This window comes from Diospyros lotus, chromosome 8 (genome assembly GCF_014633365.1).
Source record: "Diospyros lotus cultivar Yz01 chromosome 8, ASM1463336v1, whole genome shotgun sequence".
Taxonomy (NCBI): Eukaryota; Viridiplantae; Streptophyta; class Magnoliopsida; order Ericales; family Ebenaceae; genus Diospyros; species Diospyros lotus.
This window is the reverse complement of record NC_068345.1, coordinates 30484201-30507469: the sequence shown is the minus strand read 5'-3', so window position 1 is coordinate 30507469 and position 23269 is coordinate 30484201. Positions and strand designations below refer to the sequence as shown.

At 38.2% G+C, this 23269-nt stretch overlaps 3 protein-coding genes and 1 non-coding gene across 4 annotated transcripts; 2 read left to right on the top strand and 2 right to left on the bottom strand.

The window, feature by feature from the left end:
* The first annotated feature begins 1206 nt into the window (after positions 1-1206).
* On the top strand, positions 1207-4041 carry LOC127807801 (protein SPA, chloroplastic). Its single transcript, XM_052345918.1, has 5 exons — positions 1207-1521; positions 1657-1740; positions 2119-2170; positions 3318-3474; positions 3795-4041. The coding sequence occupies exons 1-5, from the start codon at positions 1363-1365 to the stop codon at positions 3814-3816; spliced, it is 474 nt and encodes a 157-aa protein (XP_052201878.1). The 5' UTR covers positions 1207-1362; the 3' UTR covers positions 3817-4041.
* A 126-nt stretch (positions 4042-4167) lies between these two features.
* LOC127807800 (probable diphthine methyl ester synthase) lies at positions 4168-12185 on the top strand. The gene is made up of 6 exons (XM_052345917.1): positions 4168-4721; positions 4939-5063; positions 5416-5645; positions 7292-7331; positions 7429-7520; positions 11839-12185. Exons 1-6 carry the CDS (start codon positions 4572-4574, stop codon positions 12027-12029), a joined length of 828 nt encoding a protein of 275 aa, XP_052201877.1. The 5' UTR covers positions 4168-4571; the 3' UTR covers positions 12030-12185.
* On the bottom strand, positions 4297-4378 carry TRNAS-UGA (transfer RNA serine (anticodon UGA)). The gene has a single exon. It is a non-coding gene; the product is annotated as a tRNA-Ser (tRNA).
* A 239-nt stretch (positions 12186-12424) lies between the features above and the next one.
* On the bottom strand, positions 12425-23233 carry LOC127807799 (L10-interacting MYB domain-containing protein-like). The gene is made up of 4 exons (XM_052345916.1): positions 23156-23233; positions 14129-14163; positions 13667-13996; positions 12425-13589 (listed from the first exon to the last, which is right to left on the bottom strand). Exons 2-4 carry the CDS (start codon positions 14141-14143, stop codon positions 12978-12980), a joined length of 957 nt encoding a protein of 318 aa, XP_052201876.1. The 5' UTR covers positions 14144-14163; positions 23156-23233; the 3' UTR covers positions 12425-12977.
* Positions 23234-23269: the final 36 nt, after the last annotated feature.

The following is a 23269-nucleotide window of genomic DNA, read 5'->3' as shown; positions in this document are numbered from 1 at the left end:
TATATTCTGCGGAATGAGCTTTCTAATAAATGCTTGCAAAAGCAGTGACCAAAGGAATATGGGGATGAGAGGCCAAAAGGGTGACAATGAATAAAGATACAGAGCCATCAAAGGTGAAAACTAAAGAAGAAGAAGAAGAAGAAGGAGAAGCAAGCAAGCATGTATTTGAGAGTTTACGGGACATGGGTTGTTGCTAATTAGTTAAACCTTGGATTCTGGTTTGTGAGAGCGAAATATGTGTAAAAAGTGGACATTGTTAAAAGGGCATATGCGGGCACCATTTTCATCAGCTTTAATTTATATGATGGCTTTTGGTGGATTGTCCTCTCAATTTCAATTCCAGTTCGTCTTCCCTACTAGCTTACCCAAGTGGCCTTCTTTCTTCTTCTCATCTCATTCATGGTTGTCATCCATATTATATATACAACACTGCAATCCAACCTAACCCGAGACCTTATGTTTATGCATGGGAACTTGGATTTGTGAGCAAAGGTAGAGAAAGAACTTTAAAATTAGACAAGTCGGCAGCTGTATGAATTAGATTAAACGAAGACAGTTAATAATACATCTCTTAGATTATCTTTAATCGCCTTCTCTTTGAAAGAGAAATCAAATTAATTCCCTGAAAATGTTGTAGGTGAACCTAATGAACTGATGGATGTGACAAAGAAAAGTGTTTTTTAATAAAGACAAAATAAAAGAAAATAAAGATTTTAGGAGTTAGTCTCATAAAAAGAAATTAGAAATGTATTTCTTTTTTGTGTCAACTCACATGATATATATTATCTTTTCCATGATAAAAAAAATTCATACATAATACTTTACTACTTATACAACTAAAACAAGAGAGTGGTTTTTCATCAAACAACTTGTAAATTCATCACAATTAAGAGGATCATGCTAAGCCCCAATTAAGGTAACTACTTAAAGGTATTCTATTAGGAGAAAAACTCTAATTATTTGATTGGGGCTATTATCCACACATATATAAGTAGACATATCTGTCACAATTTAATTCCTTCTCAACCCTTTGAAATCTGTGACTGCCTCTCTCTTGCTCTCATACATTTTCCCAATACATTCAGTAATGATAATTGCGGCTTATCATCCTAAAAAAAAAAACAAAAATTATTGAAAACGGATAGATTTGACCCACCAAATTCCTGTGGCTGATACGGATTCTAACCCCACACGATCCAACGCCACCGCAGCAGTTGGATCAACTGTCCTGAATCGGTGATTCGTCTCTCTCGCAAAGTCTCAGAGTAAAAGAGACCTCTGTTGAATCCTATCAAAGAAACGAAGGCCAGCGATAGAGATTAGCACATATTATATACGAAGCAGGAGGAGGAGGAGAAGGAAATGTCAACAGCGCCATCACTAGTTGCTCGGCTTCACTCCCCATTCCTCTGTTGCCCTCTCAAGCTCTCTTCTTCTTCCTCTCCCAAGTCCCGCTTCAACCACCGCCCTTCCCCACTGTCTTATCCATCTATCAAAGCAATTGATCTTGATCAAAACACCGTAAACTATACTAGTTTATATTTCTCCATTCCTTTTTCTCTCCTTCCTTCTTTTCATTTGCAGATCCTATCTTTTCCTTGCAAGATTATTTTCATCTATTATTTCAATATTTGTGGGTAATGGCCGAATTTGCAGGTGGTGGCAGTGTCAGTGGGGCTTGTGAGCGTTGCTGTGGGGATTGGGATTCCGGTTTTCTATGAAACCCAGATTGACAATGCCGTAATTCCTCCTCCTTTACCGAATTTTACTTTTATCTCGTGTGATTTTGGATGAAATTAGTGTAACTTTGTTTCAGAATTCGAGACAGATTAGGTCGCAGCATGAGCTGAATCTGAGCTTTTGCATTTCATTTTCACTCACTAATTTAACTAAAAGATGCTTTAGAGTTCAGAGGGATCATGTGCTGATATTTGTCGGCTTTGTTACTTTATTCTTACTGAATTTTTGTTATTTTATTCTAGTATGTTTAGCACCTTGCTCTGGAACTATGTCTTTTTGGTTCAAACACTAGTAAGCTGTGAGTGTAATTAATTTGCTCTTTTAGTAAGAGTTTTAGTTTATTGGTCAGCTAAAAAGGCCAAAGTAAATATGGTGCAGGCAAAGCGAGAGAACACTCAGGCGTGCTTCCCTTGCAGCGGTTCAGGCGCTCGTAAGTGATTCTCCACCTCTCATGCTTTCCCTTCATATTGTTAGTCAATGGAGCCTGCATGCCTTTAAGCTTCAGTGCCAATTGATTGATACTCAAGTTTGCAAAAAATAAAGCCAAAGCCACAGACAAAAATGATCGACTCCACATGGTATGATAATTGATAAAAGCTTGATATGTCTTCGTTATTTAGTTGTTTATTCTTTTGCTGAGCGAGCAAGTGTTTCTTTTTTAAACCCAATATCTCGGTTGGTAGCGTGCCAACCAATTGCTGCAAAGGCACTATACTATCACTATCTATCAGTGAGCAAATGATTGATTATTCCCTTCCCCTTTATGATTTGATCATTTAGATGTAGCATTACTCAGTTTAACTGGAGTTTTACCACGCGTTCTCCCTTAATTTCTTAGTTGAGGCTTTAATCCAATACCGATTCAAGAAATCTATTGCATAAAATAGAGGACCCATTTACACAGTAACTAAGTTTTTTATGCACAGGGAAGCCTTTGTTTTTCCAGCCCCGTCTCCTGTAATTATGTGTTGTATGGCATATTTTAAATATCTCGATAATCTGTGAGCAGACGTTCTTTCTGGGTGCAGAGGAGTCTGCTCATGGTTACATAGGAAAACAGTTTGTTCTTTTATTGGTCGTTATCGTTGACAAGGAAGCAAGAGCAGGTTCTTTCCTCTTTGTTATTCAATTTTATGAGCGCATACCTACTTAAAGTAGTGACATACTCAATATGTTATCTCCGTGGGACTGATGCATATTTTTTTTGTCCTTCAAGTCAATGCTTTGGCACAAAATAATTCAGAGTGGTTTGTGAATGTCAGTTATCTGTTGGGCTGGCTTTCTCAATCCTGATCTTTTTAGATTACCTAACAGATTCTATGCCATAATGGCTTATTATTGGTTTATCAAATCTTCCAAATATACTACTTTTCCTTGAAATGCTACTCAAAGCAAATTATCTTCCCAGAGCCACTAGATGAATTATCATGCCCCTCCAGATTTTCGAGCAGTTATCCAAGTGCAGGACTTGTAAATTTTGGAACTATGGCTACTTGGTTACTAGTAGGATGCTAGAATTAGAGGCTTATTGTGAAATTAAATCCCCGCTATAATGATGCTAAAATTTTACTCTCCAGAAAGGTGCAGATTCTGCTTGGGGTCAGGATCTGTGACCGTAGAGCTTGGTGGGGGCGAGAAAGAAGTGTCAGCATGCATCAACTGTGACGGTGCTGGCTCTTTGACATGCACCACATGTCAGGGCACCGGCATCCAACCCCGCTACCTCGATCGCAGGTACGAGACTTTGTGCCAGGACTCCTGTCTTGTGATACCTATTTGGATCCAGCGTCTGACAGTTCACCAAATAATTTGATACGAGAGAGTCAGTCCGACTGTCTTTGAGTATCAGTATCCACTCCTGCAAAACAGAACATTATTACCCTGCTATTATAATGGAACAATCACACAACAAAAATGGAACTTGCACAGTTACAACCCTCTTGCTGAATCAGTTCCGTTAATTAGTTGCCGAGTGTTCTTTTTGTGTTGTTGATTGATTTCTTTGAAGGAGTTTCGAATTCTTCATTGTTGGAGTGTGTTTTGGTGTTGAACAGAGAATTCAAGGACGACGACTGAGTTGACAAAGATGACTGTAATGATGGTTCCTGGACTGCACGCAGTTGATAGCTTGTTCAAGGGGCACATCTTTTTTTTCTCTCCCCTTTTCTTTGTTTAATTCTAATTTTTCTTTCTTTTCTCATTGCACATCTTGTAATGCATCGAGTTGTTTAACATGGGCTTCTTCTGATGTAAAATCTGATATCAAGTAAATACAGTGGGCCTTCTCCCTTGTAGCTGCAATTCTTTTGGGTGTATGATCAAAGCAAGATCATCCAAATGAGCATGCATCTCATAAAACAGCATGTTATCGCCCTTCTCTCTTATAGAATACAAAAACAATGGTGGGTTTTTTTTTTTTTTTTTTTGAATTTAAAAAATTAAATTAACCAATCCATTGAAGGTGGAAAAGGTCAACTGCTTTAGGAATATCGAAGCAAATCAAATTGAGCAAGTAAACACATAAAACACGGTGTCAAAACACGAAAACAAGGTTTGCGTCGACAGCAGGGTTCGAACCTGCGCGGGCGAAGCCCAACAGATTTCAAGTCTGTCTCCTTAACCACTCGGACATATCGACTGCACATGAGAGGGCTTCACAAAATCGTTTCTTTGATCTCTTTTGATTAACCATTTCGTTAGGGTTTAACTTCCCGCCCTCTCTCTCTCTGGCTCCAAGTAGGGTTTTGCTGATCCTGGTAGTGGTCAGGAGCCTGATAATTTTGAGGTTTTCGATCGTCAGTACGAGAGGAATATAGAAAGAGATTGTGGCAATGTTGTATATAATTGGTCTGGGATTGGGAGACGAGAAAGACATTACTTTGAGGGGCCTCGAAGCCGTGAAGAAATGTCAGAAAGTGTACGTGGAGGCCTACACTTCTCTCCTCTCTTTCGGCCTCTCTTCCGATGGTCTCTCCACTCTGGTTCGTTCTCCGCCGACCGGCTTCCAATTTTCGCTACTTGAAGCCCGCTAATTTCCGAACTTTGACCTGTTTGATGTTGCAGAACCCTTTTCTTCAATATCATCATCTCCTAAACAAATGAGTTTTTGAGTTTTAATTCAATGGGTATCGATTGTTTTCATTTTTTTGTTTTTTTTTTTTTCCTTTTTGTTCTCTGCATATTTCGATTTGTGTACAGGAAAAACTGTATGGGAAGCCAGTTACGCTGGCAGACCGAGAAACTGTGGAGGAAAAAATCGACGACGTTTTGTTGGAAGCTCGTGAGGCCGATGTTGCTTTCCTGGTTGTTGGAGATCCTTTTGGGTAATGACATTGTTATTCATTTTCTTGAATTGGCTTCTACAGGTGATGTGCGCCCAAACATCTGATCATGATGCTGCTTTTTTATTCGTGATCAGTTGATTAATTTGTTACTATTGTTTTCTCTGTGTACTTGGGCCTTAGCGTTAGTCTATTTGGGGTTTGCGCCCCCTTATGCATTTGATTTTTTGAAGTGTGTATTGTCATATAGTTATTGTATTTATGAAGCATGGGAGAATGCTTTAAGTAGGTGAATTATGTTCTTTAGGAGCACTAGGAAGTGAGTGGTTGTTCTTCTTTAAGTTTGCTAACTGCCATCTCTACTTTCCATCTCTTGTTCTATGCTAAATCGTAGCGCTACAACACACACTGATCTTGTTGTTCGTGCAAAGAAATTAGAGGTGGATGTCAAGGTTATACACAATGCATCAGTGATGAATGCAATTGGAGTTTGTGGTCTACAGCTCTACCGTTATGGGGAGACAGTTTCCATACCATTCTTTACAGAAACATGGAGGCCTGACAGTTTCTATGAGAAGATTCAAAGAAATCGCAAGCTTGGATTGCACACTCTATGCTTGTTAGGTAAAAATATGTTTTCATAGTGACAGTGCTTATGCTATATAGTTACCATTATGGAAACATTTAGAGGTTGTTCAGTTTTGGAAGACAACCCCAGTTTTCTGGAAAATTACTCCACAACAAATGAAAAATTAGAAAAATCATTCAAATACAAAAATCTTCTAAATAGAAAATAAAATTTGGAAAACTCAGTTCTCCAAAATTGAACTAGACTTGAAAAATTCCTCACATGAGTTCTCCGAATTTTCCTTCCTAATTTGGAGACTTGGAAAATGTTATTCTCCACCAAAATTTTCCCAAATCATCTCCACCTCCTCCTCTAACATAAGTTACAGAAAAGAAAAACCTCCTCTCTCATTTTTGAACATATATTCCCATTAGTGTTCCATACTTCTAACATTTGAAACTTTTTTCAAATTTTTTATGGAAAATGAAAATTAGAGATTCTATAGAAAAATGGAGATAGAAAACTGAAAACATTTCCACAACTAAAAAACCTGTTAGATGCTAATGTGATATGTCTGTGTTAGTTCTCATTGTTTAATGAACAGCATGTACAGATTTTAGGAAATGCAATTTAGACTTTAGGAAGAACAGATATATGTGTATTGTAAGGGCTCAGAGTGGTAATTTAGACTTCAAGGGGAGTTTGATAATACCAAAAGGCTACAGGAAAATTGCTTACAAATCAATGGGCCTAGTTGACTCATGTTATGATCGGTCTTCTTAAACAGACTGATGGTCTGATTTGAACTTCAGCTTCTGAGTCTGGTTAATTGAATCTCTTGCAAAATTATTATGAATCAATGGGCCTAATTGAGTCTTGTTATGGTAGGTCTTCCTGAACAGATTGATGTTCAAGCTGAATTTCAGCTTCTAAATCTAATTGATAAAATCTCTTGCTTCAGTTAATTATTTCTTGATGTTTTGTATGTGAGCCTTTTCAAGCAATCACAAATTATTCGTTTTAAATTGATATAAGACATTGTCAACATGAATGGAGTATTGAGGACGAACAGACTGATGAATAGCAGTACCAATGGATAGGATTCTTAGTCAACAGGGACACAATGCAATGCATGTCATTCTAGCTTGCTCAACATCGTACTAACTTCAGATGGATGAGGAATAATGTGGCATATATATGCACAACACTCCGGTTTCTTCTGTGAGAAACTTTTAAGATAAAATATGTAGTCTCGCCTTTGTGAATCAATCCAATATTTAAAGATTTTATCTAGAATGACTGACAAGTGAAACTGTAGGTTTGAATCTTAGTTAAAGAGATTTGGTTCATTTTGAACCTCTTTAAATTAGAATGATAGTTAGTTCCTCTCTTACTGCAAGAATATCTCTGCTTCCCTACTTTGTAGAAATGCAACTATTTGAGTTAAGGAATTGAATTGTATAACTTAACATCACTGATATGTGCCTCCAGTGCATTAGTCAGAGAATAAGAATTTTCATTTCCTTTTTCTATTGCACTGAAATTTTATATTCTGCATCTTATTCTTTATGGGCATGCCTTGTCTATAAAAGATTGTGAAGAAGATTTTTTTTATTATTATTATAATTTTTGGGTATTCCTTAATTTTCCTTACTTTTTATCCCTATATATTTATAACTTATTGGAATATCTTAAAACACAGATATACGTGTGAAGGAGCCCTCACTGGAATCCTTGTGCAGGTCAGAATTCAGATTGATTTTGTGCATTCCGTTAGTATGAGGCTTCAGTGCTACAGCTTAAACTAATTTTACTGGTCTTCCCTAACAATATCATCAGGGGTAAAAAGCAGTATGAGCCACCAAGGTATATGACAATAAAGACCGCAATTGAGCAGCTGCTGGAGGTTGAACAAATTCGTGGAGAATCTGGTGAGTATTTACTTTTGTCATTTTTGTTTTTGATTGTAGCTCATTTAATGAGGTTTTAGCTTTGCTTAAAATTCATCTTCTTTTGCCAGCTGGTGTATTTGCCTTGTCTGTTTGAGGCTTGTTTAGTTGTTGCTTGCTGTGCTGTATTCCAGAAGTGTTTCATTGGTTTTTTGTTTTGTTTTGTTCTGCGCAGGGAATGCCCCGGCTATTGTTGTAGATGCTTTTGTGCTGGTTTTGTTTAATACATTTCTTATTTACAGAAAAAAAAAAAAACTTTATGTTGTACGAAATGATGGCATGTCATGTAGTCATTTCACTTAAAAAGAAAATACCCACCACCAATGGAGCTTATAATTTTGTAAAAGCAGCATCTGGCCACATTATTCTTATAAAGTTTTCTGCACAACAGTCTGTCAAGACCTCAGGTGTATTGGGCTTAGAGGAGAGCCAGTTGTAGCAGATTAATTCCCAGGAGTAGTTAGCAGCTGTTATTTCAGTTGATTAGTTGCAGGACAACTGTAAATTTTCAGTTATTTCAGTTACAACATGTAACTGAAAACTGAATAAAGAGTAGCTAAATAAAGCTACTCAATACTGTATTGAAGGAGTTGAGAAATTAGAATCTGAATTCCTGTCCCTCTCTTCAATTCTCCCTCTCTATTCTCTATGTTTCTCCCTAATTTATCTATTTTTCTCCCTCTTCTTTCTCTTTTCCTAGGTCAGGACAAGCTCCTGACACAGTCCTGTAAGAATAGTATTTTCCTTCTTGGAACTACCATAAATTAATTAGATGTTCCAACAAATCAGCTTAAGATGGTTACTGTGTCATGGTACAATGGCTGTAATTGGCGAGTTAGGTAGGCGGGAATTTCAGTTAGGCAGTTAGGCCTATTTCAACTTTCAAATAATTTGTAACAATTGAACTTGAGGCAGCAGTTGGTGCCTTTCGAGAGTCAGATCAGTATAAATAATGACTGATGCCACTCCTAAGGATCATCCTGGAAATAGAACTGATCCATTTCTCCCATCTAATTCTCTCTCTCTCTCTCTCAATTACCTCTCTGTTCTTTCCCCCTTTCCCTAATTCTCCCCCTCTCAATTCCCTCTCTGTTCTTTCCCCCTTTCCCTGATTCTCCCCAATTTCGAGGAGAATTCCCCTCTGTCAGATTCAATTCTGACATACTGCTATACACAGCAAAAATTGTTTTGGCTGACAAATAGATAAGTCCTAAACCAAAAAGAGTTATGGTGTTACAGTGAAGATGTACGAGAAATAATAAAAACCAAGAGGGCTTGTTACAAGACTCTTCATTGTGCCATAATGGAAAACAATATGAAGATGTATATTTTTTTTTTGCAAAAAGAAAGCTTAGAAGGCAGCCAGTGAAGCAAGGTCAAAAGCTTATGAAAATTTGTTCCTCCGACTTAACACAAAAAAGGCTGAGAAAGAGATATGAGTGGGCTAAAGAAAGAGAAAGAACGAGAAGGGAGCCATGTGAAATATATAAAAGATGAAAATCTAAAGGTGTTGATAAATGAGGGGCAATTAAGGAGAGGTGGAAATTTTTCGAAGTTATGAATTTGGAGAAATAAATATTATTTTGAGACATCTTGAAAGATGTAATTGTCCAAAACAAAGTAAAGCAAGTTATGAAAGAGGATAAAAGAATGTAAAGTAATTAGATTTAATAATATTCTTATAGAAGCATAAAAATGAATGAGGCCAAGACTTGGTAGCAATGATAAGGTTGCTCCTTTTTGATAAGTCATGGTTTCGAGTTGTGAAAATAGCTTTTTGTGCAAAGCAAGGGTTGGGCTATATACAAGAAACAACCATCCCCCTCGCAAAACAGGAAGCCTCTTGCATTCAGAATGTCTATCCTTTTAGAAACATAGAAATGCATAAAAGATGGCATTTTAGTTAATGCAATCATTTATCGTGATCCTTAAATCAAAGATGATGCCTGATGAGTGAAAAAAATAGCACCAATGCCCACTTATAGGAATAGAGGAAATGTTCAAAGTTCTGAATTTTATAGGGAGATCAAGTTAATAAGCGAAACTATGAAACTTAAAAGAGAGGGTGATTGACCTAAGGTTGAGAGGAGAAACCAAGGTCTGCGAAAATCACTCATGCATGCTTGGTAGGGAAACTATCTAATTAATGAGGTATCTAATGAAGACATTTAGAGATAAGTAAAAGGATTTGTATTGTGGTGTTTATAGACTTGGAAAAAACCTATGATACGAAGTCCCTAAAAGAAGTGTTGTGAAGAATTTTAGAGAAGAAGAGTTTGAATTACTTATATCCAAGTGAATAACATGATGTATCATCACACAAAAACATAGGTTAGGGTTTGTGGAGGGCATATTGAAATGTTTCCAATTACATTTGAGTTATACTAAGGATTTGCACACTAAACTTTTACCTCTTTGTTCTTGTAATGCATGAAATCACAAAGGAGATCCAAGAAGATATTTTTTGGCATACATTATGTTTTGGTGATATTATCTTGATAGATGAGACAAAAGAAAGCATGAATACCAAGTTCGAATGATGGAGAGGCACCTTAAATTCAAAGGATTTGAGTTGAGCAAGCTAAAAATTGAGCACAGAGAATATAAGGCTAGTAGAAATAGAAGTGTGGATGATGTTGTTGTGATATTTGAGGATCAAAATATTCTTAGAAAATGTCAGTATGTCTTGGATCAATTGTTCAAAAAGAACGAGAGATTATTGAGCGTGTTACTCATAGAATTAAGGCATGACTGCTCAAGTAGAAGTGTATCCTATATTTTATGCTATTATAAAATTCCTTTAAAACTAAAAAATGTTTTATTATGCTGCTACAAGACCATTTTTGTAAATGGCATATTGGACAATTAAGTATTAACATGTGCCAAATGCAAGGTTAACTAAGATAAGGATATTACAGTCATTGTTTGGCCATATAAGTATCACCATGTACTTGGGCTGCTCTTGGTTGGGAGGTGCTTGGCAAAGGCTTTGAATTTTGCTTAAAGAGATAACTTTCTGTATCTTCTTAATTTCAGCAATGATCCCTTGAATCACTATAAGACCAGCTCTATTATATATCGTGGTGGGTAGTAAAATTCTAAGATGTGCAAGATATGAGTGTAATTAAAATGGTAATGTGACAGCAGATATGTGGTCATACAAAACATGAACAAATTAGAAATCGTGTCGTCCATAATAAGATTAGAGTAGCTCCTATTGAGAATTTGACGTGTGAGACACAATTAAGATGGCTTGATTATGTAAGATGAAGATCAGTAAATGCTCTTGTGAAGAGAGTGGATGAAAACGGAAGAAATTTATTGCAAAAGAGGTAGAAAAAGGTTAAGAAAAATTTGGGGAGAAACTCCTAACATAGCATAAATTATAATAACCTTATAGAAGATATGGTCATAGATAGACTGATACAGATGATTGGTGAGCTAAAATCTATGTGACTTCACCTGTGGGATTTAGGATCTGTTATGTTGTTATTGTTGTTGGGCAATGGTCCATTGGGGCCACAAGGTAACCAAAAAATGGATCATCTATAAGTCACGTTTTATCCCAATATTTTGGGTTAAGTATGGTTGTTTAAGATCCTGATTCTGCTCGTTATGCGATCCTTTACCAATCCTATTAAGATCCTACAAGAAGGATCTTTTTTTCTTTTTTCTTTCTTTCAATTTGAATTGATCCCCCACAGTCTGGATTGAAATTTGTATAACTATGTTGCATAACATTATAGCAATTTTGTTGAGACTATTAGTTATGCAGCGTCCCATTTTAATTACATTTGTTCTCAAATCAAGGCCCAAACAGTCCCAAGGATGGATGCTCCTATTTTATATATGTATTTCATTTAACCAGCTAGTATACTAATGTCATGATTCTGGGATGTATGGTCATCTAATTAACACATAAGGCCAGTAATTGCCCATTTAGAATATAGGTTCATTTCTTCTGTTTGGCCTCATCCATTTGAAGTGTATTTTCAATGTGATATCTTGGTGGCAGTTGCTGTGCATAGGCAATTTCAACTTTGTGTTCCATATATATCAAGTGTGGGATTCTGTCTTGTCCGGAAACCAATATCACATTGTAATATACTGAAGATTGTAGCATTTTAATTTGGTCTCTTACAGAAATTTTCTTTCCTCTATTCATAAGTGAATTGACGTCTTGAATCCAGTGCCACCAACCCTAACTCATTTAGGGTAAGGTGCAATTGTTGATGAATTTATAATTACTTGCTGCAGTACTCCAGAGCGAATAATATGTTCTCATTTTTGCAATTTGCAGCATACAATGAAGATACCTCTTGTGTTGGTCTTGCTCGACTGGGAAGCGAGGATCAGATGGTAGTTGCAGGATCGATGAAGCAACTGCTCTTGGTTGACTTTGGTTCTCCTCTACATTGCCTTGTAATAGTAGGTGAAACTCATCCTGTTGAAGAAGAAATGCTGGGTTTCTATACCCTAGGAGAAAAGTAGAAGGAACAGAAGCATTTTTTTCTTATTTGGTCCATCGCATCGGATAGAGCAAATTTCAGAAAAATTTATTGTTGTATTGTTTTCCAGTGCCTAGTATTAAAGATAGTTGTTGTGTATTAGCGTCATTCAATGGGAAATTTGTTGTCTTGCAACCAATTTTGCAGCATTTAACATGTTTTAAGGATTACCGATGATGTATGGGAAAGTTGAAAAATATCTTGTATCCTGCCATATTTTGCGCTGCGTCACTCTAATGATGAGGTGGAAAGTCCGCTGTTAAAATAAATGGGGCGGTCTTGAGTCTTGAATGGAATGGAATGGAATGGAATGGAAGACTATGTTAATATTTTATTTATTGATTTTGGGCAACTGCTGTCTGTATATTAGCCAGGGAAAGACAGAATTTTGGCCATTTTTTTTTTTACATCCGTTTTACTTGTTTAATATTCGTCCTTACTGGCTTAACTATACTATAGTATCAGAAAGTAGAGATGCATGTTGCATCCAGATCGGATCCAGGCAGTTTGGACCAAATAAACAAGACCACTGCTCTAACTGGTATGTGTAATGAAATTATGTACACAAGGGAGCCAAAAAGAAGAGGAGTAATTATCACCAGCGCCATGTTCTCAAGCTCTTCTCCAGCCCAGAGAATCATTAAAGCCCGCCCTTGATCCCTCAGTTCCGAACTAGTTCGAACATCAGTCAGCTTAACTTAGTTCCCAAAAATTGCACCATCCTATACAAGTTTGTGTAATTGCATTCGGTTGGCTGCTCCGAAGTCATCCTCTAAACCAGCAACCAGCAAAATCTAGTTCCTCTCGTTTATCCAAACATCTTTCCTTATCAGCTCTGGCCAACGACCGTTTCTATACAACCAACTAACATTCACTGGGAACAAAAACTTGGCGCTGAAAAATTATCCTCTGGTCATAAGTAGCTCAAACGTCAACTGCTGAAGTTAAAGTTGGCATTACCACATTTCCCGTGCAACCATGCCAGCCTAATGTTGTTGCTTTTAAGAGAAATGAAGGTCTCTCTTAGATTGGGATCCTCAAAGAGGTCCAAGGCAGCAAAGTAGAGATGACTTCCAATCTCTTCTGCTGCTTCAATCTCATCCAAGGCTTTAATGCAGTTAGTTATAGTGAATCTATCCTCTTGATTCTGCATTGCAACAACTCTCAACCTTGAAGCAGCAAGCATATCGAACATAGCATTTGCCATGAGTTCGTTCATTTCTTGTTCCCTGCGGGTTTGCCCTGTAACAGGGCCTGTGTCTAGAGAACGCTTCCTCTTTTTCTCCCCCATATTCTTGTTTGTGTTTTGTGCTGAAGTTGCCTCTTGTAGCAAAACTTTCGAGGACGATGGAAATTTGTCTGGTGAAATTCCACTTTCTATACATTTAAACTTCACAGGCTCTAATCCAAGAGATCTGTCCAACTCTTCATAGTGACTAGATTGGGCATACTTTCCATCAGCTCCCGAGTCTGCAAATATTGTGCATAGCTGCTCATAGATGGGACATTCCTTGATCTTGGTTGTCTCAGGCTTAGTTTGTGCCTGCACTAAGCAAATGCACCAGAAGTCACATGAATGCCAACTAATAAGGAACAGAATTAGGAGGAAAGAAATTTTACCCCAATTTCTTCCCACAGGTCAAACCCAATGCAACAAGAATCATCCATGACAAAATCATTTTGATCAAAAGAAGACTTCACATTATAGTATCGTGTCCGTAAAACATCCAAGTGCTTCCTCAATTGGTTGTTGTTGAAGTTAAGATCTGTGCGCTTGTTGAATTCATCGCGTATGTGGTTCCATGTTTTCTTGTCAAAAACATTGTTTGGCCTATTCCCCAGTTGAATCTGCTCCACCACCAAGTCTGCAAATATCTTATCAAGTGGTGCTGTCCATCTGGTCCTTAAACGCTCCTGCTTGGGTTGGCATTCAATGGCTTCACCATCCATCTACCATTAAAAAAATTGTCAAAAATGGGGAAGAAACTTCTAAAAGAACAATGTTAAATATACCTATATCAACAAAGGCAACTACTGAATCAGGAAGAACAACCAACAGAGAGGATGATCTTTGCCACAAACCAGTTCGTTGCACATAGGAGACAACTGCAGCACACCTTTAAGTTCAGAGCACAATGAATAAACACAATTTTCACCTTTGATCAAATAATTTATATTGTAATTGGCGATGGTAAGAATGTCATATATTAAAAGTTTACACAAGCAAATTAGACAAGCCCAATTAACTCACACTGTCCAGACACTTCTTTTAGGAGGCAGGCAGCAGATATGATTAAATTTCCTACAAAATACAGAAGCTCTATATGGTCGGATTGTAAATGCATTACTGATTTTATATCTGAATGATATTCCTGCGCATTATTCAGTGATCATGCAGGTAACCATGGTCTTTAAATTTAGAAACTTAAAATATACTAAAAATCTCAAAAACTGTCCTTGTCATTTTTATTTTTTAGATTTCATCATTTGAAATACACAACCACATGCACAAGAAAACAAAGGAACCAACAAAATAAGAACTCAAACAGAAACAGGAGCAAGCCCGGAATTCCAAACCATTATCATGTTGTATGGAGGATAACAGCTTGAAAACATGATCACCGTCACACAAGAGACATATGGGCGGGTTGATTGAAAACATGTCACCATCACTGACGTGTTAACCGTGTAGCACAAATAAATGTTGACATAAGAATCAAACTTCTACAAAATCATGATCTCATAAATTAGCAAGCATGATATGCGGTGCTTAAGTCACCAAGAAAATGAGAGGACTATTATTTGAATCTAATACTGCAAGACATGCATTGCCAGCTTCTCCATCTAGCAGTGCAACTAAATTAAGGTATTACATAGATGGTATGCAATGCAAATGTAAGTCAGTTGGACAAAACTGTTGTTGGTTTACTTCTCTTAAATTCAAGACCACTTGATCTCAGGACCTTCACCTTGAACCCAAGGTGCCCCATCCTTGGGGATTCCTTTACTTGAGCCCTAGGTCCCTTGACCTTGGGATCCATTTTCCCTGGTCCAAGTTCCCTAGAACCTTGAGATATTTCCCAATACCCTTGAAATCACGATGGTTTGGAGATAAGAGATGAAGATCTGTCATGAGTATTGTCCCCCAGTTGAGGGTTTTGGCCCACAACCAATCAGAGAGAGAGAGAGAGAGATTCCAGGGCAGTGATCACCCCACATGGTCATAATAGACCATCCCAGGGTGCTACCTGGCATTCTTAACCTTTTTTTAACAGCTTCTTGGATTTTATAAGTGGTGCGACAACCCTTTCCCATCTAACAAGATTGATAGAACCTCCTCTTATCACCGATATATAGGTGAACAGACCAATGCATGATGAGCATTCAGAACTAATCACTCTACCCAAACTCTCTCATAACTGATAACCCTCTTCCAAACTGTTTCCATTCCTCCATACCTTCTCACCTCTAGTAGTTCTGCATAGGAAATACAAGTATCGAGCAATTGATTCCCATTTCTGAGAGTACCACCCATCATCTACTGCACAGGGGATTAATACTTCTATTCCACGACAGCACCTTAAAAAAGGCCATGGTTGTAACCTTGTGACTGATGGACCAGCTAATGCCACCAGCCAAACAACCCATTGATGGAAGAGTACTGTCACAATTCAGGACCCTGTGGAAATCTGTATGCTACTATGACGTAATTGTTTGCAAAAAACTTGGCCACCATGCAACTACTATGATATGCTCTAGTGGCATTTTGACAAAACCAGGAGCCTCCAGCACCATCGCAACTAAGTCCCTGCCTTCACAACTACAAGTGGCAGAGCAGTTGGAGCTATCACATGCTGGGAAGGAGTATTTGAACCCCAGGCAACCTGTGGACACTTGATCAAAGTACAGGGCAAGGCACAGCCCTGTTAGAGCAGGGACAAGGTATCCACAAGGAGGAATTCAACCTGTACCTGTAATACTGCATGGAAACAACAATCGACCCAAATCTTGAGAACCCTACCGTGCCTGAGTTCATGAAATTTGATAGAAAGAGAGCCAATGCTCAAGAGCACATCCTGAGGCTCATTGTCACTTTCGGGTTGCCAATGGACAAGGCTTATATGTGGTATGCCAATCTATAATCATGATCCATTAGCTCCTGGGATGACCTAGTCAAAAAACTCCAAGCAAAATTCTTAATATGCTAAGAAAGGGCAACTACCCTCAACCTCATTACAGAAACACAAAGGCTAGGAAAAGGTTCATTTCACCATGCATAGAGATCCAGCAAGAAGGCCATTGACTTAGTTCCTCAAGGGACCAAAGAACCCTCCACCACACTTCCTGTACTTCATTAAAACTTAAATCAGCGTCATGTGGGGGCAAAGCACTCAAGAGTGGCAAGGAGGCCATTCCAGTCTTCACCAACCAAGCCAGTTGGAATTAAGGAGACGTGAGATAGAGCCTCTTGGGCAACATTAGAGGTTTGAGGCATGGAGATACTGGCAGATTTGGCTCTGGCCCCATTCCTTCAGCCCCAGGGGGTGCTTCAGCCAGCAACACCCTTAGTGCCAATAGGGGACTCCACTCAGCTGCATATGAGGGAGGAAGAACTTAAGCACTCCCTTGATTGAGTGAACCATATTTAGGAGCATCTTGTTTTCAAGAAACTGCAGCTTCAGTGTCTTAAGGGTAAGGAGGCCTTCAGACAAACAGGCAATATCCTTCTTCTTTTCCACAGAAAGATTATTCCAGTGGCCTTGAGCACTAGGTCAAGTAACCTTCATTAACTGAGAGTGAGAAAACTCAAGCGAGAATGTTAGCACATGTGTGCCATAATTGGCCCAAAAAACAGTCTGGGCAAAAGAACCTCATCCTCTTTGCCTTAGTAATAGAGTGAGCTTCCTCAAGACTCATTTGTAAATGACCTAATAAATCAGATTACAGGACCTGCAAAGGTGGCCACCCTTGTTCCCCATCAAGTGAAGTAGATTGGAATTTCAAAAGCAGACCCCCTAATCTTCATCTAACCTATTTTGTTAGTGAGGCAAAGAGGCTAGTCATCCTTCAACACTGGGTGCTTTAATCACTTCAAACATCCCTTTGACAAATGGCTAGAAAAACTAAAAGTCCAGAACCTATGATCTTGGCTGCAAGAGTCCATCAGCCACTCAAGCAGAAGATGTGAAGCCCATTTGCTGCACAATTTGAGAAGTGCAGGCATGTGACCCTCCAGAGGACACAAAAATAACTCAAGTGATCAAGTGGCATATCCTGGCCATAGTCAGACTGTCAAGCAACCATATTGGATGATATTCAATGGAAGAAAACCCGCTATCGGTCAAAACAAAAAGATTCCAAATCACCACCCAGGTAGCCCGCATCTGGGTCTTATCTATTAGAATTGAGTGAACAGAAGGGTTGATCACTTGGGCTTGTTCAAAGTACTCATTGATATGGATTAGCCCATCTGAACCAGACTTCAAGACAACTCAACCATCTAATGGCTACTTGTATGCAAGCCAAGCTACTCTTTAATTGTTTTAGAAGCAGCTCCTCTCAGCCAAAGCCACACTGGTGCCAAAACCAGTTCCTTGGGCCATATTCTCTTGCTCACAAAGAAAAAACCGATTGTAAATAAAATAGAAAAATAAAACTAAAAAAAACTACCTAGTGGGGGCTTGAAGCATGAGAACAATCTCGAGTGAGCTCTTGAAGGAAGGAAAAGTGGATTGCAACAAGTGAAAACTCCTTATTCCCCTTTATAGGGTTTGAAAAGCACAAGAAATCAAGAGTGTGAAAAGAAATGAAGAGTGTGAAAGGTTGGGAAAAACTAAAAAAAAAAAAAAAGAAAGGTTGGGAAAATGAACCCTCGACCAGATGTGCATCACTTGTTCAATCATCATTACAAGCACATGCATACATAGGCAAAATGATAGTCTCTTTTTTCCTAGGGGACTTATAGGCAAAATGTTAGGGGCCATTTAGTTGTATAAAATGATTTCTAGTTTTCTATCTCCAATTTTCTATAAAATCTCTAGTTTTCATTTTCTATAGAAAAGTAATTTCCAATTAAAAAATTGAAACATATGTTCAAAAATAGGAGAGACATTTAAATTTCTTTATATAAATTGTATTAGAGAAGGAGATGGAGATGATTTGTGGAAAAATTTTGGAAAACCACTGTCACGACCCTAAGGGCATTAGGAGTAATTGTTCTTTTACATGTAATTTTCTTTATTGTACCTTAGGCTGTTATAGGATTGTACTTCCAGTTTGTCACTAACTGAAAGGATGAAACAGCCTATAAATAGGCTAAAGAGTAGAGACTAGGCAGCTTATGAATGAATTTGAATTTTGTTTCTCTCTCTCAATTCTTCTAAATTCTCCCTCTTCCTCTTGATTTCTCCCTCCCTTTCTATTCTCTCACTCCAGACTCACTCCCAATTTATTCCATAATTCCATTCTCAGTCCTAGGTAAACCCTAGGAACGTGACAACCGCATTTTCCAATTCTCCAAATTTAATAAGGAAAACTTAGAATACACATTTTAGGATTTTTCCAAATTTAGTTCAATTTTGAAAAACTACATTTTCCAATTCTCCATTTTCTATTTGGAAAGTTTTTGTATTTGAACAAGTTTTCTAATTTTCCTTTTTCTGTGGAGTAATTTTCTTGAAAACTGGGGGTGTTTTCCACAACTAAACAGCCCCTTAGTATCTTTCCTAGAACCCAAGTCCTCTCAATCATGGGCCTTCCCCTCCTAAGGCCCTTCAAGGTTGAAACCCCATTCTTAAACCCAATCTCCCTCATCATTTGGATCCTTCTTCTTGAGTCCAAGGTCCTGTAAACCTTGAGCCCTTGCCACCAAATCAAGACCTTTCTTCATATTTGGAACCTTTTCTAACCACTTCCAAAATTTTATGAGATGGCACAACCACCCTCCCCTCATCTCACGAGAAGATTGTTAGAATCTCCTTCATCACCTATAAAAAGGTGAACAAACTACTGAGATGCATGGTAAATACTCAGCATCCTTCACACTGCCAAAGTGTTCTCTAGTTACTCTCTTTCAGACAGTTTTACTCTCTACCTCACCTTCAGTAATTCTATTTGGCTACTAGTAGTATCCCAGCACTTGATCCCATCTCTTGGAGCATCCAATAACTGTTAAGTCATAGATCCCCTTGAGGATCAGAAAAAAATATAAAACCACTTGATAATACAAGAGAATCAGACAGATATATAAGCTGAATGATCTTTCCACAGGGTCTATAGAAATTCAACTGTTCAATATTTACATAAACTTCAAAGGTACAGTGTCAGGAACTTGAGCGGCTGAGCCTGACTTGTGATTATCTTGAAGATAGAATCAGGAGAATAGGAGAAATAGAGAGAAATGGGGAAGAATCAAACAGAATAAGGGAGAATAACAGAGAGAGAGAGAGAGAGAGAGAGAGAGAGAGAGAGACGGGAGAAAGGGAAGAATTAGAGAGAAACTGAGAGAGAAGGGAATAACTTTTAATTCATCCAAAAAACATAAAATCAGCCAAGAGGTTACAGCTTTATATAGGAAGCTGACCAACAGTTATTTGTGGTAGTTACCACTCCCCCCCTACCAATAACTGCTCCTAAACACTACACAACTATCTCTAATCTTTAAATAACTAATACAATTTTGCAGAAATAAAAATAACATGTAACTTGCCTAAACCATGACATTCCCTCCCACTTAAAGATTTCTTGTCCCCAAGAAATCTCATCGTCTAGCCCACTGCATCATCCAATCCCAGCAGCATCTCTCTCTTCTTCACCTTCATCCAATCCTTCCATATACAGCAATTCCCTTTTGCACTGGTGGCCTAGACTGAATTTCTCTCCACACCTATAGCACAACCCTTGCTGCCTCCTTTGATCCATGGCCAAGGATTTTGCTAAAGTATTAACCCTAGTATTCCATCCTGATGTTTCAGTCCCCAGATTTTCTTCCAACTGCTGATCTGTTGAAGGTTGAATTTCTACTGGGATGTGATGACTTTTAAAGATTGCTTCCAAGGCCATTTCTTGTAATATTGCCTTCTCGGCAACCTGCTTAACAGTTGCAAGCTGTGCATCATCTTAACTGTGGGCCTCAGTTCATCTTTTAAACCGCTCATAAAGCTGGAAACGCAATACTATTCTGTCAAGGTTGGTTGTGCATTCAACATTAGGGACCTCAGTTCCTCAAAGCAGACCTGGTAGTCTAATACCAATCCTTTCTGTTTCAACTTATTGAACTCCTCAATTGTATAAGCCTTAGATTTCTCCCCAAACCTGTTACAGAGGTCTTCCACAAATTGGGTCCAGTTTGCCTCCACCCTCACCTTGCTCCATCCTTGGAACCAAGCATCAGCCATGTCATTTAAGTAAGCTGCTGCAAGGTTAATCTTCTGAGTCTCGGCCACATTATAATATTGGAAAAACCTCTCACACCTCCTAACCCACTACCTGAGTCCGACACCTTCAAATATGGGAATTTCCAACCTAGGTAGAAGTGTGTGTTGGTGATTTGGGTGGGATCCCCTTACCTGGAATGCCGGGTCTATTACCGGTTGTTTCTCATCTTCTATGACGTGGAAGCATGAGGAAGAATGCCTACTCGTGTCAAGATTGGTTCTGACACGGCTCTTGGACGAAAATTTTCCAACAGGCTGGCTTGGGGCATCTTGGAAAACATCCTCAAGATCCCATCCAACCTGTGGCCCATGTTAGCTACTTCCTTCTCCAGCAATTGCACAACCTCTCTGGTGGCGGCATTGGTGGTGGTGTTCTCCTCCTGGCAACGACCCAACTCTTCCTGAGTCTGTCACAAACCCATCTCCATAGCCTCCAGCCTTGCCTCTATTTGCTTTGTGTGGGTTCCCTCTGCCATTTCCTCAATCAATTTCTTCCAACTTCACCCTGAACAGCCAACGTAACTACCCCTAAATTCCAATCACTGCCTTTGAACTACTTCCAAGAACCAGCTTTTCCTTCCTTCCTGCAAATTCTTCAGTGAAAATGCCTAGATCCAGCCAAGAACCTGGCTCTGATACCAATTTGTCAGGAACCTGAGCCTGACTTGTGATTATCTTGAAGATAGAATTAGGAGAATAGGAGAAATAGAGAGAAATGGGGAAGAATCAAACAGAATAAGGGAGAATAACTGAGAGAGAGATGGAGGATTAGATAGGAAAATAGAGAGAGAGAGACGGGAGAAAGGGGAGAATTAGAGAGAAATTGAGAAAGAAAGGGAGAATTTCAGAGAGAAGGGAATAACTTTTAATTCATTCAAAAAAAATAAAATTAGCAAAGAGGTTACAGCTTTATATAGGAAGCTGACCAGCAGTTATTTGTGGTAGTTACCACTCCCCCACTACCAATAACTGCTCCTAAACACTACATAACTATCTCTAATCTGTAAATAACTAACTAATACAATTTTGCAAAAATAAAAATAAAATGTAACTAGCCTAAATCGTGACATACAGCACATCATAACTGGCACAACTCATTGTAGCCACTAAAACTGGATGGTTGCACTTTTTCTTCCTGGTAAATGAACTTCTAAACTGAATTCTAATAAAACCAAAAAAGTTGAATATTGACCTTCAAGGATTTTAGACTTATAAAAAGAAAAAAATCCACATGTTAGAAACAACAACACAAATTTCATAGTTATTTCATTCTCATTGTGCTTATTTTAGTTTATTTTTATTTGCATTAATTAAGCAATGCACCCACAAATGAACTCTTTTTTATTATATTAAGATGTTTTAAAACGTTAAATATCATAGATTTTGGATTAATTATATTTAATGAGATCTTTCTCTCCTACAAGCTCTAAAGTAGGTTGCCATTGTAGTGCTATTGTTTGGATGCACAACCACATGATCTGACAAGTTTTGCTACAATCATTGGTTGCAACAATGTCTTATTTTGGCCAGCAAGAAGATCTAGTTATGAAGTTTGCTTGCCGCCAACTTTAACCAACTTATATAAATGATGCAGTGGTTATATTTTGATGTAGATTAAAAAGTATTGGGACCCTTTTTTTCCCACAATAAGTAACTATATAGAAAGAAAATGCCAAAAGGCAGTAAACTTTGTACAAAGAGGGACCCTAAAACTACTTAGGAGGAGTACCTAGAACCAGTTTTCTGTGTTGTATGATGCATGTCTTTATGGGTATGACTTCTTATGCCTAAGCTTCAGTTTCCTCTTCTTGCTCTTCTTCTCAAATTTTAAGAAGTTTAACATTCAGTGCTTAAAGTTTGAACAGATTGCCACAGATTCCTACACCAGTTCAGATGTTTTCGTATGCATTCTTGCATGGTCTGGGTTCATAAGAAAATGAAAAACAAGATTAGTTATCAAATTCAAATATAAATGGTTCGCAGGCTTGTAATTTCTTGTTTATATGATCATGAAAGATAATAAGCTAAAGCCATTAACTCTAATGTAATGCGAAGGAAGCATATTTTTTTACATCATGGGGCTTAAATCATCTTGAATGCCAACACATGATTTCCGTTAAATGGCATGAAATGTGGCTCTTTCTCCAAAGATCAAATCTAAGAACAATAGCCAAATTCAATCTAAACGCTTTGGTCCCAAGGGCGAAATAATACGTGTAGCATTTCACTCGTACGGTTCCAGAGACAACGAAGAAAATTGTAACTAGTTGATAAATCTTTAGATTGCAAATTATACTGGCCAAGTTATAATAGCATTCTTCGCAGATCATTCAGCGATGTTTTTTATTAAATCGATTGCGAAAATGGTAGCAAGTGCAGGAAACCCAAATGCACCGCTCAGTTGTTCTAGGCGCCGAAAGCCCTAGAACCGGAAACTCTTGATTTTAAAAATTGCTATAAACGCCTACCTGACATAGTAAGATTTCACAAGCCTACGTATCAATACATAACCATGCATGAGTTCGTATCCACGGTTCTAACTATAAAATTCAGAAACCGAGAGTAAAATGCGATTGCCGAATAAATTATACAAACAGATATATATATATATACACATATATATATATGCATGCGTGCATATGTGGTATGTGGTATGTGGTAGTGGTGGTTGTACCTGATCGATGACGCCGCCGGGAAGTCGCCGGGCTCTGAGAAACGAGAAGTGACGAGGCGGCAACAGAGCGGCCCTGCCCCAATTTCACGAATTACTTATTTTTGTTTATTTTAG